We start from the raw sequence: 16,844 nt of genomic DNA on the forward strand, positions 1-16,844 counted from the left end.
ATTACCAGTTATAGAAACTCGATGGAAAGCTTTTTGTCAAGTGACACTTTAATAAAATTTCGACATATTTTATTGTATCTTAATATTATTGAAAAAGAATAAATTAAATAAATACGGCGAACAAAAAATCACAAGTAGAATCACTAGAATCAGAAGTAAATTTAAAAACTCCCAGTAACAGTTTCTTTGAGAAGAAATTGCACACTGTCCTATTATTATTAACTCATACCTTTTGCTAATTTTAAATAACATAAACAACAAGTTACAATATCTTTAAAGTCTTCTCTCGATTACCGGATTTAAGTTTTATTTTTAAGTGACCTCAAATTTTGATGGTTTTTCATTCATTTTTGCAACAAATCTAAACAATAGCGGGATGTTAAAGGATTTGGATTATGAAATTTGAATAACAAAATATGATCCACTATGTAGAAATTTTTTTTTAAATTTTAACTGCAAAATTTACTAATTTGTATTACATTCACAGTACCTACAATAAACACGAGAGTTAAAAAATAACACTTTTTGTCTTGACCATTCATTCTTAGTAAGATTAAGAAGTTGGCATCATCAAATGTTTTGTTTTTTCATCTTTACAAAATCATTGAGCAGAAAAAAACATTGAACACTGTTCCAACTATGTACTTTCAAATTACGTAACGTCTTTTTCAACATTTCTGAAGAATTCCATTCCGTTGCCAAAAATGATACACAGAAAGTAGGGAGGTGATTTAGGAGGAGAATGATGATGTGTGAGAGTATGGTAGAGAGTGTATTGATGTACGGGGCAGAGATCTGGTGATAGAAGGAAAAGAAGAGATAGAAAAAATGCAAAAAAAATATTTGAGAATGGTGCTACAAGTAGACAGAGAAACGCCAGGTTAGTGAGAGAAGAGTCTAAATGGAATAGGCTGGGAGTAAAAGTTGGAGAAAGAGCGGCAAAGTTTGGAAGGGAAGAGTGCAGGATACTAACCGCATGCTGGAGGGAACAAAAAGAAAACACGGAGAAAAAGGAGAGAGAGAAATACTATCAGGGAAACGGGTATGCCAGTGAGGCAGTGGAAAGATTCAGAGCAAAAGGAAGATGGATGCTGAGTGAAAGGGACAAAGACACAGAAAAGCAAGAAGGAAGGGAAAGAATCAAAGAATCCAGATACAACAGGAAGTATGAGAGGTGTACGTGTATGACAGAGGAAATTCCGAAGTACCTAAGGAGAGAGAGTGCAAAAGAAAGAAAAATGATGGCGAGATTTAGATCTGGGAAAGAGGAGAGAGAAAACGGGTACTGGATGGAAGGAGAGGAAAGAAGAAAGAAGAAAGACACAATTCAGCAAATATGGAATGAATGTAGCGAAATTAGAGAGAGGGAGAAAAAGGAACGGGAGAAATACTGAATGAAGACGGAAGGGAGATTAGATGGATGAAAGAGATATGGAAGAGGAGGGAAAGAATAGAAAAAGAAAGGGGTGGGGAATAGGGAAAAAATGCAATTTATTTATTTAACAGTGCAACTATTAATTCCTTATACCGGGTGTCTCAGCTAAGATTTTCGAGCCTAATATCTCGGTTATTTGCCAACGGATTTTTATGAAATTTAACATGCAGATATTTTAGACCGTCAAGGTTCAATTAGTAATAATAAAATTACCTCAAGTTAAAAAATGTAATTTTAACACATGTTTCCTTTATCGAAAATGATGGGCGATTATTACTAGATTGTTAAACATTAAAAAATAGGGGTCTTCACAAACAATTAAGTAAATCACTTGTCTGATTCAACGAAAAGATTAGATTTTGTCGTTAAAAATTTAATGTAAAATTTGAAGGTATTTGAGCAGTTACGTTTTGAAACAATTGATGATTAATTGCCAAGCAACATTTTGTACACCCTTTAAAGTCTGTCAAAATTGGGCGCGCTTTATTAGAAACGTCAAATTGTGAAAATTTATTGAAAATACTGTAGAAATAGACTACAGCGGCAGAAATTTCAATATTTTTGAAAAAGGAAAAAATTTTGCCTATGGAGAGTGTCGCAAGAACTTCAACGACACAGTTCGTTTTTTCGTGGAACACTATCCAAATGTAGGCTTTACAAAATGTAAGGTTAAGAGAGTCGTCAATTTATTTGAAGACACAGGAAGCGTACGTGAACTAAATTACCTTGCTAAAATATCCCGATCGTGTTTTAGTCCTTTATGGAAGAATTAAAGCATCCAGTATAATAAATTACGTCCAAATGTTGTCTTTAACTTTGTAAGTGTTTGTAAAGTTAGCAAAATAATAGTCAAATATGTCACGTGCGCTTCTGCGAAAAGGGATGACCAAAATTCTGCAAAATTGCGCGTTTGCTTCATACGCGTCTACGTTTTTGCATTTGCAGCCACGTTTAACACAGTTTTTTGCTTTTTTCTTGCAAACCAGACATCTTTCGAGGACGAGTTTTTCCCTACAGCAATTTTTATTGACAATCAATTTTTTATGTAAATCTTAATTGATTCAACATTTTAAAAAGGCATGTAAAAATTACGTTTTTAAGACTTGGGTGATTGCATTAATGGGATTTTATTCTTCAACGTCTAAAATATCTGCATTTTAAATTTCACAAAAATCCGCTGGAAAATAACTGAGTTATTAGGCTCGAAAGTCTTAGCTGAGAAACCCTGTATGTTTTATTATTACACGATTACATTTTTTTCTAGCTTTACTAAAACGTAATACAATTTGAATTAATCTTGAACTTTCTTTTTATCTTCAAAAACGATTATTTCTTTGCACTAACTTGGTGAAGAAGGGCAAAATAAGACCAAGAAGCTTTCATAATCTGGAAACGAAATATTATTAGCTTATTGTAGATTCAAAAAGAATTGATGTATTACCCTCATGAAAGTGTCCAGCGAAAGAAAAATCACACTAAATGCGGACAGTTTCACTGGTCTTTGTACCCTCATTATAAAGAATAACAACTTCTTCTTGACATCTTCGGGAAAATCTGTCCACTCGCATTCAAACGCAGCATAAGGAATATTTCGGCTCTGGAATATTAATAATTTCACAATTTTGAGACTCTTCCTTGATTTATTTACCTTAACTTCCACTTCATTCCCGAACCAACAATACATAAATATCTGGACCGTCATTGCAAATCCATAAGTCAAGAATGCAAAGTACTCGTTAGAAAATGGAACCACCTGCAATGTAATTTAAATGGAGTGGTAAGAGATGATTGCCCAATCAACTCACCAAAGTCAACTCAAACATTGAAAAGCCGATTGAAGTTCCGCTTACAAAAAAGTGGATAAATAAAATCAAATTCAAGAAGTCGTTGCATTTTTTGGCATAGCTGAAAAGTGAAATTTTATGACGAGAAAGCAAAGAACTACCTTGTACCTCAAAGTTTGCTTGTGATGCTCAATACAATAGATAAGTTTGTCGTTGATGCCACCAGAAACAGCCAAATTGTGAAGATTTCTTAGATTGTCGCAAAGAATGTCAAACTGGCTGCCATTGAACAAATTGATGGCAGCCAGCAAAGCATCTATGTTCACATGAATGGTGGTGATAACTCCAACACTGACAATCTGGTAGACGTAGGTGATCTCGTACAGCGGCGAAATTTGGGTGTTGTAGGGGTACCAAGCCAAGAACGGGAGGCGCCTCTCACCAGTGGACTTGTCCAAAAGAGGAAACAACGCCCAGAACAGGTTGCAACCGCAACACATGATCAAGAGCGTTTGATAGATCACTTTCCAAAAGAAAACACTCGCATCTATCGCAGCTTTCTGTTCGACTGTTTTCGGTTGGAATATATCAGTTTCCAAGATTTTCAACAGTTGCTTCAGCTTCCTCATGTTCTTGATCAAATAGTATATCTTGAAGTTCCCCAGCATTTCGACCAGGAGGATGTAGATGGTTCCAATGATGGCCTCGAAGTTGTCAAGAATGAAGTAGACGTTGACCACTTGAAAGAATATGTGGCCCAACTGGAAAACAGTGAGCAGAATGGCGGCATGGAGGGCGTAAAGATCGAGATTGTAGGTTTCGTCGCCCTTGGGCCACAATCCCAAGACCCGCAAGGTCCGTATGTTCATCTTGATGTTGACTTTCCAGTCGTATTTATCCATGTGCTAAAAATATGTCTTACACTGAAGCTACAAAAGTGTGCTTAAAAAACAAAACGTACTTAAGACGTTGAATTCTTCTTAAAATGTTTTTACTGAGAGACAGTCAACCTTGACTGTGGTTCAAGATTGTTATCTGACGACCAGATGGGTTTAATTTCTGAATCTGCGCCACCAACCCCACCATTTGAAAGCAATAAAATATTCACTGGACGATAAAAATCATGATAAACTTTGTAAATATGTAATTTCCTAAGAATATTTATTATAACTAGAACTAGAATACAAATGTAGACCACCTTTCAAAATTAACTTTTCGTCTTTGACCTCTCTCCAAAATGTCTTTGCTACACTCCCAAGGTTACTGAGTACAAAAATACATCCACACTGAAATTTATAGCGACAATTTCTCTCTTCCATCTAACCCCTTCAATTACATTTTTTACTGGACCCTGTTATTAATTTGTAACTTAATGGCTTTAATGCTATTTGTTTTTCCTTACTTTTCAATTAATACGAAATTTATTAATTAGGCCGAACCCTCTCGTTACAATAATTTTCTTTCGACAGAAATCATCTGCAATTATTTTTCATGAGATGGAGAGGCAGACATGGATTATTCATAAGAGCAAGAGCTGGGAGGGTAATTATACAGAATTAAATTTCCACGCCCCATTTAACATTTCATTTAGTGTTTTTTTTTTCGCTGGTTGTTCCATTTAAACGACAAGTCTTTAGTAGCGAATGGATTTTTTATGTGTCTGGTACCCTCATCAAAAAGGTAAGTGTGTGTCGTTTTTTATTCTTAAATTCTTGCAAGTCATCAAAGCGATTCACGTCCACAATAACAAAATATAGAATCTTATCAGATACCTGATTCATCCTTATCAATAACAATTGTCTTAAAAAAGGATTCTAATCTTGTCTAATAATTTAGTAGAATTTCCACATTTTCTAATGATTTTTAATATGATTGATCAGTAATCAATTAAACAAATGTACGATAAACTATCGCACTGAGCAATAACGAAACCCTGAAATTTTCAAATCAGTAGAAAATAATCTGTCCCTTAAAATAGCTATTTGTGCAATGGAAATGGGTTTTTTCCGTATTAAGCATGGGATTTTTTATTGAGGCGTTAGCCGAGATCAAACATCCCGTGAATGGAAAAAATGGATTTCCTACGTGATTTTGTAGAACTGAATAACTGTCAGGATCTGAATAATAGTTATTTACACAATTAGTGGGATAAAAGCAATATTACAGGATTCGAGTGTGAAGATTGCAGATGACGAGGGCGTTAGCCCGAATTCATCTGTAATCACACGAGTTTCCTGTAATATGCTTTAGCCCACGTGTTATGTACAAAATTTTATCTAAGACCGCCCCGAATTAAAAAAAAAAGTAAATCTTATTTATCTCCGCCAGTTTCATTACACCACTCAGTGGAATAATAACTTACTTATCCCACTGAGTGGGGTAATGAAGCTCACTTATCCCACTGAGTGGAGTAATGAAATGCGTCCGGTAATGAAGTTCCTTATTCCACTCAAATGAGTGGGATAAGTGTCATTTATCCCACGGGATTAGATAAAAGCATTTTTTTCATGCTCTGATTTAGCAATCCATCAATAACAGGTTTGTTGTGGAAAAATTATGTACTGTTCCACTAATGTTTAGTCATTTTCGCTAATTTGAACCACATTTAAAAAAAATATCTCCATGAAGAACCACCTAAAATATTCTTGATTTTTTTTTCAAAAATTGTTGCTTATTGAAATCTTAACACTTGATTCAGGTGGAAAAAGCTGGCATTTATCGAATGTCTTTTATTTTCGTATCATTAACCAAAACAATTTGTTTCGTGAAAATCAAAATTTTACTACATATTGGGAACTGCTCCAAATATTCTCTAATTGCACATCTGGTTCTCCAGAATTTTTTAAGACTCTCTGTATAGTTCCAGTCTACTGCCAATAATGTCACAATATTGCTGAATTTTCCCCAACATTTTGCAATTACATAAGTAGTGTCAAAAATAACTTAAGACATTTATTTTAACTGCAAAGGTAAACGTCAGAACAAATTTAAACCTGCCTTCTTCTTATCAATAAAGTGAAGATTATTGAACGAAATTTATCAATTTAAAAGTTGGAGACAATTTTTTGTTTGAAATCTTTTAAAAACGACACATTCTATTATTTTTTTACACCTTCCACATTCTACAAACCTTAGAACATATAGTGTGTCCAGAAAGTCTGGAAAAACCCAAATGAAAACGTAACGCATAATTTTTGAAAAAAAAGACAGGTCAATTAGTGTTTTAAAAAAGCTTTCTGCTGATAGTGTCTGGTCGGTCTTTTCGATGACCTTGAAAAAGTTATTATGTAATAAAAATAATTAGGTTTTTCATTAAATTTCTTACGTAAATTGAAAATTTTTTTGACCGTCGGGTAGACAATTAAGAGATCTATTGAAAACGGTAGTGAAAATGCGACGTTGCCATTTAAAAAACCCTCTGATAACATCATAACTCTTTCAAGGTCATCAAAACAGCAAACAGATACCACCAACAGAAAGTTTTTTGAAAATGCTAGTTACTTGTTTTTGCGTTTTTCTCGAAAATCATTCGTTTCTATTTTATTGGAGTGTTTCCAGACTTTTTGGACACACTGTATACTTTATGTCGAAAAATATCTAAATATTTTTTCTTCACCAATTTTTTTAGGTTTATTCCTAAACCTTTTGTTTCTCAATAATTTCCCGAAACAAGAGTTAAACTTTATCATTGCTTTATTTTTTGCATTATACACAATTACGAATCAAATAGTTATTTACAGCAGAGTACGGGAGGTGAATTTTCCGGCGCGATGGCGCAGCCGTTTCTCAAAAATTTCCTAAAACAAAACCTTTACTTGATTTAACCATAACAACTTTACTTTAAAAATCATATAATATATTTCTAAAAAAAAATCCAAAAGAGTAGAAAAGAGGATCATTTTCAGAATTCAATGTATTGATGAAATTTATTAAAATGTGCTTTTCGGTTATACTTTATTGAACTTGCTCCTTGTGCTCATTTTGGTTCCTCAATCGCACATCAATTATTATTCGCAGTACTTATACAAAAGGGCATGTTTCAAATTTAATTGATATCATCAAAAATATTTCAATATTTATTTCTTGACCCTTTGGGCTCACCGACTGGTTTTTTTACGAAAACAGTTATGGACAACTAAATGTAATATGTTAATGACAGAAAGGCGTTTGAAGAATTAAATGAAACATATTTGTCTCCTTTTGATGCTCTTCTGTAAATTTTATTTCAGCTGACCTGATTTGTCCACGTGTAATTGCACACCCTTCACACAATTGACACTTCACGCCATGTATGTATAGAGCGGCAAAAATTTTACAACATGGGAGTGGCTTGCTTCGACTACAATCATTTATAACAACCCTGTAGAATACACAAAATTTCATTATTTTTTTTTTAATTTAATAGTGCAAATATTCGTTCAGTCTGTTATGATTACATAATGAGATATATTCACCATTACATTATCTACCTTAATTAAAACGTATTACAATTATTTCTTGCATATCTTAGAATTCCCATCCTGAAAAATAATTATTTCCGGGTAGTAACTTGGTGTAGAAGAGCAAAGTAGGACCACGAGGTCTTCAGAATCTAAAATCACAACATTCGTTAGCTGTAGACTCCAGCAAATTACTTTACCTTCATAAAAGTGTCCAGCGAAAGATAAATCAAATTCAGTGCAGACAATTTGACTGGTTTTTGTAGTCTCATCGTGAAAAACAACAATTTCTTCTTGACTTCTTGGGGGAAATCCGTCCATTCGCATTCAAACACGGCGTAAGGAATACTGCTGCTCTAAATCACGAACAAATTCAATTGCTGGTGAATTGCTCCTTTGAGATTGTTTTACCTTAACTTCCACTTCATTTCCGAACCAACAATACATAAATATTTGGACTGTTATCGCAATTCCGTAACCCAATAGTGATAAAAACTCGTTAGAAAAAGGAACCAACTAGAATGTGATTTGACTGAGGGCATTGTAATAGATTATTTTTAGGCAACTTACCAAAGTCAACTGAAACATTGAAAGACCGATTGAAATTCCGCTGACAAAAAACTGGACTAACAAAATCCAGTTCAAAAATGTGTTGCATTTTTCGGCATAACTGAAAAGGGGAGTTTTATTAATGGAAGGGAAAAATCGCTTTTGTACCTCAGAGTTTGCTTGTGATGGTCAATACAATAGACAAGTTTGTCGTTGATGTCACCAGCCACAGCCAAATTGTGAAGATTTCTTAAATTATCGCAAAGAATGTCAAACTGGCTGCCATTGAACACGTTGACTGCAGCCACCAAAGCATCGATGTTCACATGGACAGTGGTGATAAATCCCACACTGACTATCTGGTAGACGTAGGTGATCTCGTAAAGAGGGGACACCTTGGTGTTGTAAGGGTACCAAGCTAAGAACGGGAGGCGCTTCTCTCCAGCTGTCTTGTCCAAAAGAGGAAAAATCGCCCAAAACAAGTTGGTACCGCAGCACATGATCAAAAACGTTTGATAGATCACTCTCCAAAAGAACACGCTCGTCTCTATTAGAGCTCTCTGTTGGGCTGTTTTCGGTTGGAACAAATCGGTCTCCAAGATTTTCAACAGTTGCTTCAACATCTCCATGTTCTTGATTAAATAGTACACCTTGAAGACCACCAGCATTTCGACCAAGAGGACGTAGATGGTTCCAGTGATGGCCTCCAGGTTGTCACGGATGAAGTAGATGTTGACCACTTGAAAGAAGATGTGGCCTATCAGGAATACAGTGAGGAGGAGGGTGGCATGGAGGGCGTAGACACCAGGCTTGTAGGTTTCGTCGCCGCTAGGCCACAAACCCAAAACTCGCAACGTTCTTATGTTCATCGTAATGTTAGCTTTCCAGTCGTATTTATCCATGAATCAAATCAAAAGTGATAAAATGTCTAAAATAGAAATTCTAACGAATTAAAAAGATGCTCTAACAAAATGAAACAAAAATGAACTGGAATTTGTTTAAGAGTTGTGACACTGAATTGGTTTAAACGAATCGCAGCTTTGACTTTAAAGTTTGATGAAAAATATTATAAACCCTATCTGTTGACCAATCAGGTCCTCTGCTTCTGAATCTGCGCAGTAAACTCCACAAAACAATAAAATATTCATCTATTAGATTCAATTTTTTTCCTATTAAAATTTTATAGCGAACAAGAATATACACTACCTTTTCTTCTTCGACTCTTCTTCAGAATGTCTGTTACACTCCCAAAGCCACTAGACACAAAAATACTTCGCAACAAAATTTACACCGACCACTCTTTTTACAAACCCCTTCAATCATATTTTTCATTGGACCCTATCATTAATTTGTAACGGTGATAGTCTTTATCTTAACCCTTCAATTAATACAAAATTTATTAATTAGGCCGAACCCTCTCATTACAATTTTTCTTTCGATAGTCAGCAATCAACTGCAATTATTTTTCATGAGATGGAGAGGCAGACATGGATTATTCATAAGAGCAAGAGCTGGGAGGGTAATTATCCAGAATTCAATTTCCACGCCCCTTTTCATTTGGTTTTTTCGCTTTTTCGACTTAAACGACAAGTCTTTAGTGCGGATTGGATTTTTAATGTGTCTGGTACCTCTCCAAAAAGGTAAGAGTGTCATTTTTTATTCTTAAATTCTTGCAAGTCATCAAAACGGTTCACGTTCACTGTATGAAAATCTAAAATCTTATCTCGACCAATTTGTGAACGCACGTGATTCGTTCTTATCAACATCTGACCGCTCTCAAGATCAACACTTATCAATTATGTTAAAAATGGATTCTAATCTCTTCAAACAGTTTAGCAGAATTTCGACTTTTTGTAATGATTTTTAGTATGACTGAATAATAATAAAGGGATAAATAATAAACCACCACACTGAGCTTTGTTGATAGGGAATTACACCCTGCCCTATAGTCCAATCAGTAATAATGGTCGTTGCCTTAGAAAAGGTGGGGTAGGGATGATTTTGAAATATACAATGATGAAAACTACAAGTTTTCGACCTTGGGGGTGGTGAGCGCGAGCCGCCATCTTGAGTTAAAGATGCAAAAAACAAGTTTTTACAGAATAACTCGATAAGCGTCCATTATATGAGAAAAATGTTCAAATAAAAATTGTAAAGGATAACATTTGGTAACTTTTTTCTGTTCATACTTTTCTTGTAAGTTTAGCTGGGACTAAGATACAATCGACGAAAAATGCAATTTAACAAAATTTTTACTCCAAAAAACGTCAAACTTTATTGTTAGTATATTTTGTAAATGGTCAAATCAAATATTTTCTTCTTTTTTTTTTTTTCTTAACCCTCCCCTACCCGGCGGAACGGCAATTTTGCCGGAGTACATACCTTTTTGAATTTCAACTACCAATGTGTTACCTAAATCCAGAATTTTTTAATTTTTAAAAAGAGATTGCGGTACTATCCCGTCGCTGAAATTACAAGTGGTAAAATCGAAATTTTTTCTAAACACCAAAGATTTCTCATAACAACGCAGAGCTCTAAATATTTATTAATTTTTGTGTTATATGTCTGTGTTATATTATATGAATTTGGAACAGCTATATCTAAAAGATATGCTTGCTTTTGTTGTTTATTTAAAATAATAATGTCTGGTCTGTTATGCTTAATATGAATGTCAGTTAAAACTGTTCGATCAAAATATAATTTGTAATTGTCATTTTCCAAACAACTTTCTGGTGTATAACTATAATGTGGTTGTGTATTCTTTAATAAATTGAATTTAACAGCTAAATTCATGTGTATAATTTTAGCGAATATATCATGACGTTTCTTATATTCGCTTTGAGCCAAAACGGTGCAAGAAGAAATAATGTGTTCAATTGTTTCCCCTTCAGTTCCGCAAATCCTACATTTATCAATGATCGATTGCAAACCGCATATGTGTTCTTTATAATTTCTTGTATTTATAACACGATCTTGTATCGCAAATAGAAAACCCTCCGTCTCGGGGTGAATATTTGATTTCTTAAGCCATGCATGAGAAGCCTGAATATTAATTTCTGGTTGTTCCAGTTCTTTAAAGTATCTCCCATGTAAAGACTTCTGTTTTATATTTGCTATAGTGTCAGGTATATTTGGCTCAACAATATCTGAAATTATATTATAACTTAAATTTAAAGGTGTGTAACCTTTATCGGCTGAAACCAAAGCATTAAAAAAATGTGTTATCATGAAGGATATTGCAACAAAATTTAGCAATTTAGAACTTGTAGATAATTTAAATGGGATCAGCGGAATATTTTTCCTTCACCACACAAGATTTTTAGTTTTATTGCTGCTAAACTTTCGGTTCTCAATAATTTCCCAAAACAAGACTTTCACTTTATCATTGCTCTATTTTCTACATTGTACACAATCCAGTACATCTAAGAAAAGACATAAAGCATTTCTTTTGCATTTCTCACAACCAATAATGCCTTATTTGTCATTTTTTTTATTTTTACAATCCACAATTTACCTAATAGTTATTGATTTTCAATGAATTTTACATTTCTTAATCTAAGTAATATTTCAGAACAACTAACCATTTTCGAAATCAACCACCTGCATCTTCCACAATAATTTTAGTCAACGTCAATCTAGGAATTCACTTTTTTTAACGAAAAATCTCTAAAAATTTTTCCTTGGCCCAATAAGATCCTTAGGTTTTTAATAAACCCTTCCTTTCTAAATATGTAATTAGCCAAAAAGAAACATTCACTTTGCCATAACTTTATTTTCAAAATTAAGGTAAGTACACATTTCCAAGAAAATTTTAGTACAAACAAGAAAAGATATACACCATTTCCTTTGGATTTTCCATTTCATTGAAAAGTGCCTAATTTTATTTTTACTTATTTATCAAACACACTAAATTTTGCTTATTTGTTATTTTCGTTTATTAATTGTTGCACATACAAGGAAAGGTGTACACCATTTTGCTTTGTATTTCTAACATTTAATAGTGCAAATTTTTATTTTCGATTATTTAACAACTTTATCAAATCGTGCATTCCTGTCATCCTTCATGTTCCTTTTTGCATATTTCCCTTTCTCTAGCACACACCATCTATTTTCGGTCATTAACTTGGTGTAGAAGAGCAAAATAAGACCAAGAAGTTTTTATAATCTAAAATCCAAAAAGTGCTGAAAATGGATTTAGACTCAAACAAATCTCTTTGCCTTCATAAAAGTGTCCAGCGAAAGATAAAATAAATTCAGTGCTGACAACTTGACAGGTACTTGTGCCCTCATTGTGAAAAACAACAACTTCTTTTTGACATCTTCGGGGAAATCTGTCCATTCGCATTCAAACACAGCGTACGGAATATTTCTGCTCTAAAACAAAAACCCAACCAATACCTAAAACCAGGGGTATTTTATTTTCTACAATACTTTAACTTCCACTTCATTTCCAGACCAACAGTACATAAATATCTGCAAGGTTATGGCAAATCCATATGCCAAAAGTGACAAAAACTCGCTCGAAAGAGGAACCAACTGAGAAATAAATTTCAGATAAAAGAATCAAACGAGAACCACTCACCAGAGTCAACTGAAACATTGAAATGCCGATAGATATTGTGAAAATGAAAAACTGAACCAAAAGAATCCAGTTCAAGAACTTGTTGCACTTGTCGGCATAACTGCAAATTGCAATTTGATCAAGTGAAGACTAAAATGACTGTTGTACCTTAGAGTTTGCTTGTGGTGCTCAATACAGTTGATAAGTTTGTCATTGATTCCTGTTGAATCAGTCAGAACGTGAAGATTTCTTAAATTATCGCTAAGAATGTCAAACTGGCTGGCATTGAACACACTGATGGCAGCCACCAAAGCGTCAACGTTCACATGAACGGTGGTGATAAACCCAACACTGACAATCTGGTAGACGTAGGTAATTTCATAAAGAGGCGATGTTGTGGTGTTGTAAGGGTACCAAGCCAAGAACGGGAGACGCTTCTCTCCGGCTGTTTTGTCCAAAAGTGGAAAAAGAGCCCAGAACAAGTTAGTACCACAACACATGCTCAAAAACAGTTGGTAGATTATCTTCCAAAAGTAAATACTCGATTCTATCAGAGCCTTCTGTTGGGCGGTCTTGGGCTGAAACAAGTCGGTCTCTAGAGTCTTCAAAAGTTGCTTCAACATCTTCATGTTCTTGACCAAGTAGTAGACCTTGAACACCACCAACATCTCGACGAGGAGGACGTAGATGGTTCCAGTGATGGCTTCTAGATTGTCGCGGATGAAGTAGATGTTGGCAGCTTGGAAGAAGAGGTGTCCCAGCAGAAACACAACGAGGAGGATGGCGGCATGGAGGGCGTAGAGGCCAGGTTCGTAGGATTCATCGCCTTTGGGCCACAACCCCAAGACTCGCAGCGTCCATATATTCATCTTGATGTTCGCTTTCCAGTCGTATTTATCCATGAATAAACCGAAAAGGGCTAGAAGTGTGCAGCAACAAAGCTGTGGAGAACTAAACAATTATCTTACAGCGGTTTAGACCCTAGATGTGATTTGAAATTTGATTGAAAAAGTTGCCATAAAGAATTAAAGTTCAGAAAGTAAATTATAATTAAATGAAGGAATTAGAATTTGTTTCAATTAACAATTTGAAGTATTTTTGGAACTGATGTAACACAGTCAGACACAGCTTTCACTTGAAAATTTGATTCAAAATGTTCTAAATCATATCTGGTAACGTTCTCATCTTCTGAATCTGCGCCGACGACCCCACCATTTAACACCAATAAAATATTAACTTCATAGACAACAATTTGTCTGTATTAAAAAATTATTAGAAACACAAATAGAAATGTCCAACACCGTTAAAAGTAATCTACTTTTCCTCCTTGCGTCCTCACCAAAATGATACTTTTACATCACCTTGCTCCACTAAAGACGAAAATATATTCACAACTAAATTTACACCGACATTTTCTCTCTTCTAAACAACCCCTTTTATTATATTTTTAATTGGACCCTATCATTAACTTGTGATACTCTTTCTTTTTCCTTACCCTTCAATTAATACAAAATTTATTAATTAAGCCAAGCCCTCTCGTTACAATTTTTCATTAGACAGTCAGCGATCATCTGCAATTATTTTTCACGAGATACTGAGGCAGATATGGATTATTCATAAGACCAAGAGCTGAGAGGGTAATTATCCAGAATTAAATTTCCACGCCCCTTTTAACATTTCATTTGGTTTTTTTGCTTGTTCCACTTAAACGACAATAATTCTTAGTGTGGGTTTTATTTTTAATGTATCCAGTGCCGTCTCCAGAAAGGTAAACATGTGTCAGATTGTATTCTTCCACTTTTTCATGTCATTTAAGTGAGTCCCACAATATCAAAATATATAATCTTATCTCGAGCAATTCAATCATTGTTCAAAATGTAGTAGAATTTGTTGTTACCTAAGCAACCCTTAAGGCTTCAGTGTTTTAAAGGCCCTTTTTCGCAGGCATTTTAGTGTCAAAAACAGGGATTATGATTCAGGTAGATGTGAATTGTCAAAATGACATTTGGCTTTTTCTTGTAATACGACTGATTTTGGGGGAATATTTTTTGCGGAAGTCATTTTGTTTATTGTTGTTCTACGGTTTAGTATAAACCTTTTAAACGATTTAATTCACAAGTAAAGGAAGTGAAAATGGCGTTTTTAAGACTGAAGGTACTATTCCGGCCAAAAAATTTCGTCCACCCTTTTCCTGTCATTTTACAAAAATTGCCTGTATTGTCATTATGGTTGACGTTTGCAAATTAAAATTTGAAATGTATTACTGTCACCCCTAAGAACGTAGGCACAATTTGATTGACATATGTCAACATGTGAAGTGAGGTTAATCTTCCTAAAGGCTGCTTTACAGCATACGTGAGTGGAATGACAGTTGTGGACGAAATTTTTTGTCCGCCATTGTACTTGAGTAACACGAATTTAATCTCCACTCTTTCAATTATCTATCTGTTAAATTTTATTAAAATTTATGATCAGATAATAGAGATATAAGACCTAAATGTCTTAGGTAGGACATCTGTATCAATAGGTACTGTTCCAACTATGTTCAAAAATCTAAAAACCATTGTGGTGCAAATGACTTATCTGTCACTGTGATAAGAAATAGGAAATAGGAAATGTCATGAAAAAAGTGTGTTACTTGCACCACAATGTTTTTTTTATTTTTGAATAGCGTTTATATTATGCAGATATTTTTGCAAAATACAGGAATACTGTAACATTGTTGACAACGGAATGGATTTCTTCACTAAAATTCAAATATTCGAGCTTTTTGATTGGCTTAAATTTTTCGAGAGAAATAGTCACCGTAAATACTGGTGACTGACTCTGACGAATTCAGCGAAAGTGAAGATGGCAATACATACAGTGAATAAAATGTATAAAATATTAATTAAAAAATTCTAATGTATTTACTTTTACTGGATATCCCTTTTTATAATCATTAAATTCTTTTTACAATATTTTTTTTTAACCAAGTGATTTCAGTGAAGTGCGCACCCGTTACGCCACTGGTAAGATTCTACTTGTCAGATTCGCATGACTCAGTGTGCTACTCTTAGAACAGGCAGACAGTCGCCACATAAATTTTCGAACAAGGTTGCAATACTTATCCACAATCATTTTGAATCGTCCAATAGAAAAATATTTAAAATATCAGTTGTTCACCGTCTCTGAGATCACAAATAAACTTTTTACTAATTTTAACTTCCAAATTGTTAATTTTTTTTGCCAAATATACTTTGATGTAGATTTACAATCAATTTAAATTCATTTGATGTATTGGGTGATTCAAAATGATTGTGGAGAACTATGGCGACTATGTACGAAAATTTATGTGGCAACTGTATGGGTGGTGTAGAGCTGACATTTGTATGACATTTCATCATAAGAGTGCATTTGATTTTTTTTATTGCACATTGATTTGACAATTTTTAAAATTGCGCGACTATGAATTGTCAAAGAAATGTCAATTCTATCCTACCCACACAGTTGCCACATAAATTTTCGTTCATAGTTGCCATACTTACCCACAATCATTTTAAATCACCCAATAAGATTTTATTTGAACTAATCAGCTTCGAAATCAACAATTTCTTTCTCCGACTATAATACATAAGTATACATATTTAACGATTTCTTTCATTTTAATTTTGGTTAGTCATTAAGAAAAAAATTCTTCACCCCGGTAGTGTACGAGTACTTGAAGATTTTGTTACAGTCACAAATGATCGTGAGTATGTTAACTAAATATCTTTCAATAATGGAAAATCTTGATGAAATTCAACTACGTGGAACTTTCAAAGTAAGCATTCCATTTAAAAAATAATATTTTATTTTTTGAACAAACAACAACTTTAAGAATATTATCTTTATTAATTTTATTTTAGTGCTCTTAAGTGTGCAGTTGCATATGAACCCTAATTAAACAAGAATATTTTTAAAAACAAAAATTCTTCAATGCAGATTGTATTTTTATTTAATAATAGATTAAAAGAAGAAGTGAGTGAGTCCAGAGATTGAAGACCGAGACGACAACTGGGCGAACCACAAAAAGACCTACTCTACTATACTATTTT

At 34.0% G+C, this 16,844-nt stretch overlaps 2 protein-coding genes across 2 annotated transcripts; both read right to left on the reverse strand.

Annotated features, from left to right (window-relative positions):
- Window positions 1-2,761: 2,761 nt before the first annotated feature.
- Window positions 2,762-4,121, reverse strand: LOC138135501 (odorant receptor Or1-like). Its single transcript, XM_069054256.1, has 5 exons — window positions 3,388-4,121; window positions 3,241-3,340; window positions 3,084-3,188; window positions 2,877-3,032; window positions 2,762-2,821 (listed from the first exon to the last, which is right to left on the reverse strand). The coding sequence occupies exons 1-5, from the start codon at window positions 4,119-4,121 to the stop codon at window positions 2,762-2,764; spliced, it is 1,155 nt and encodes a 384-aa protein (XP_068910357.1).
- Window positions 4,122-7,750: 3,629 nt separating this feature from the next.
- Window positions 7,751-13,670, reverse strand: LOC138131992 (uncharacterized). The gene is made up of 9 exons (XM_069049338.1): window positions 12,937-13,670; window positions 12,790-12,889; window positions 12,639-12,743; window positions 12,426-12,581; window positions 8,376-9,112; window positions 8,229-8,328; window positions 8,070-8,174; window positions 7,859-8,014; window positions 7,751-7,810 (listed from the first exon to the last, which is right to left on the reverse strand). The coding sequence occupies exons 1-9, from the start codon at window positions 13,668-13,670 to the stop codon at window positions 7,751-7,753; spliced, it is 2,253 nt and encodes a 750-aa protein (XP_068905439.1).
- Between the last annotated feature and the right edge of the window lie 3,174 nt (window positions 13,671-16,844).

Source organism: Tenebrio molitor, chromosome 1 (genome assembly GCF_963966145.1).
Source record: "Tenebrio molitor chromosome 1, icTenMoli1.1, whole genome shotgun sequence".
Classification (NCBI taxonomy): domain Eukaryota; kingdom Metazoa; phylum Arthropoda; class Insecta; order Coleoptera; family Tenebrionidae; genus Tenebrio; species Tenebrio molitor.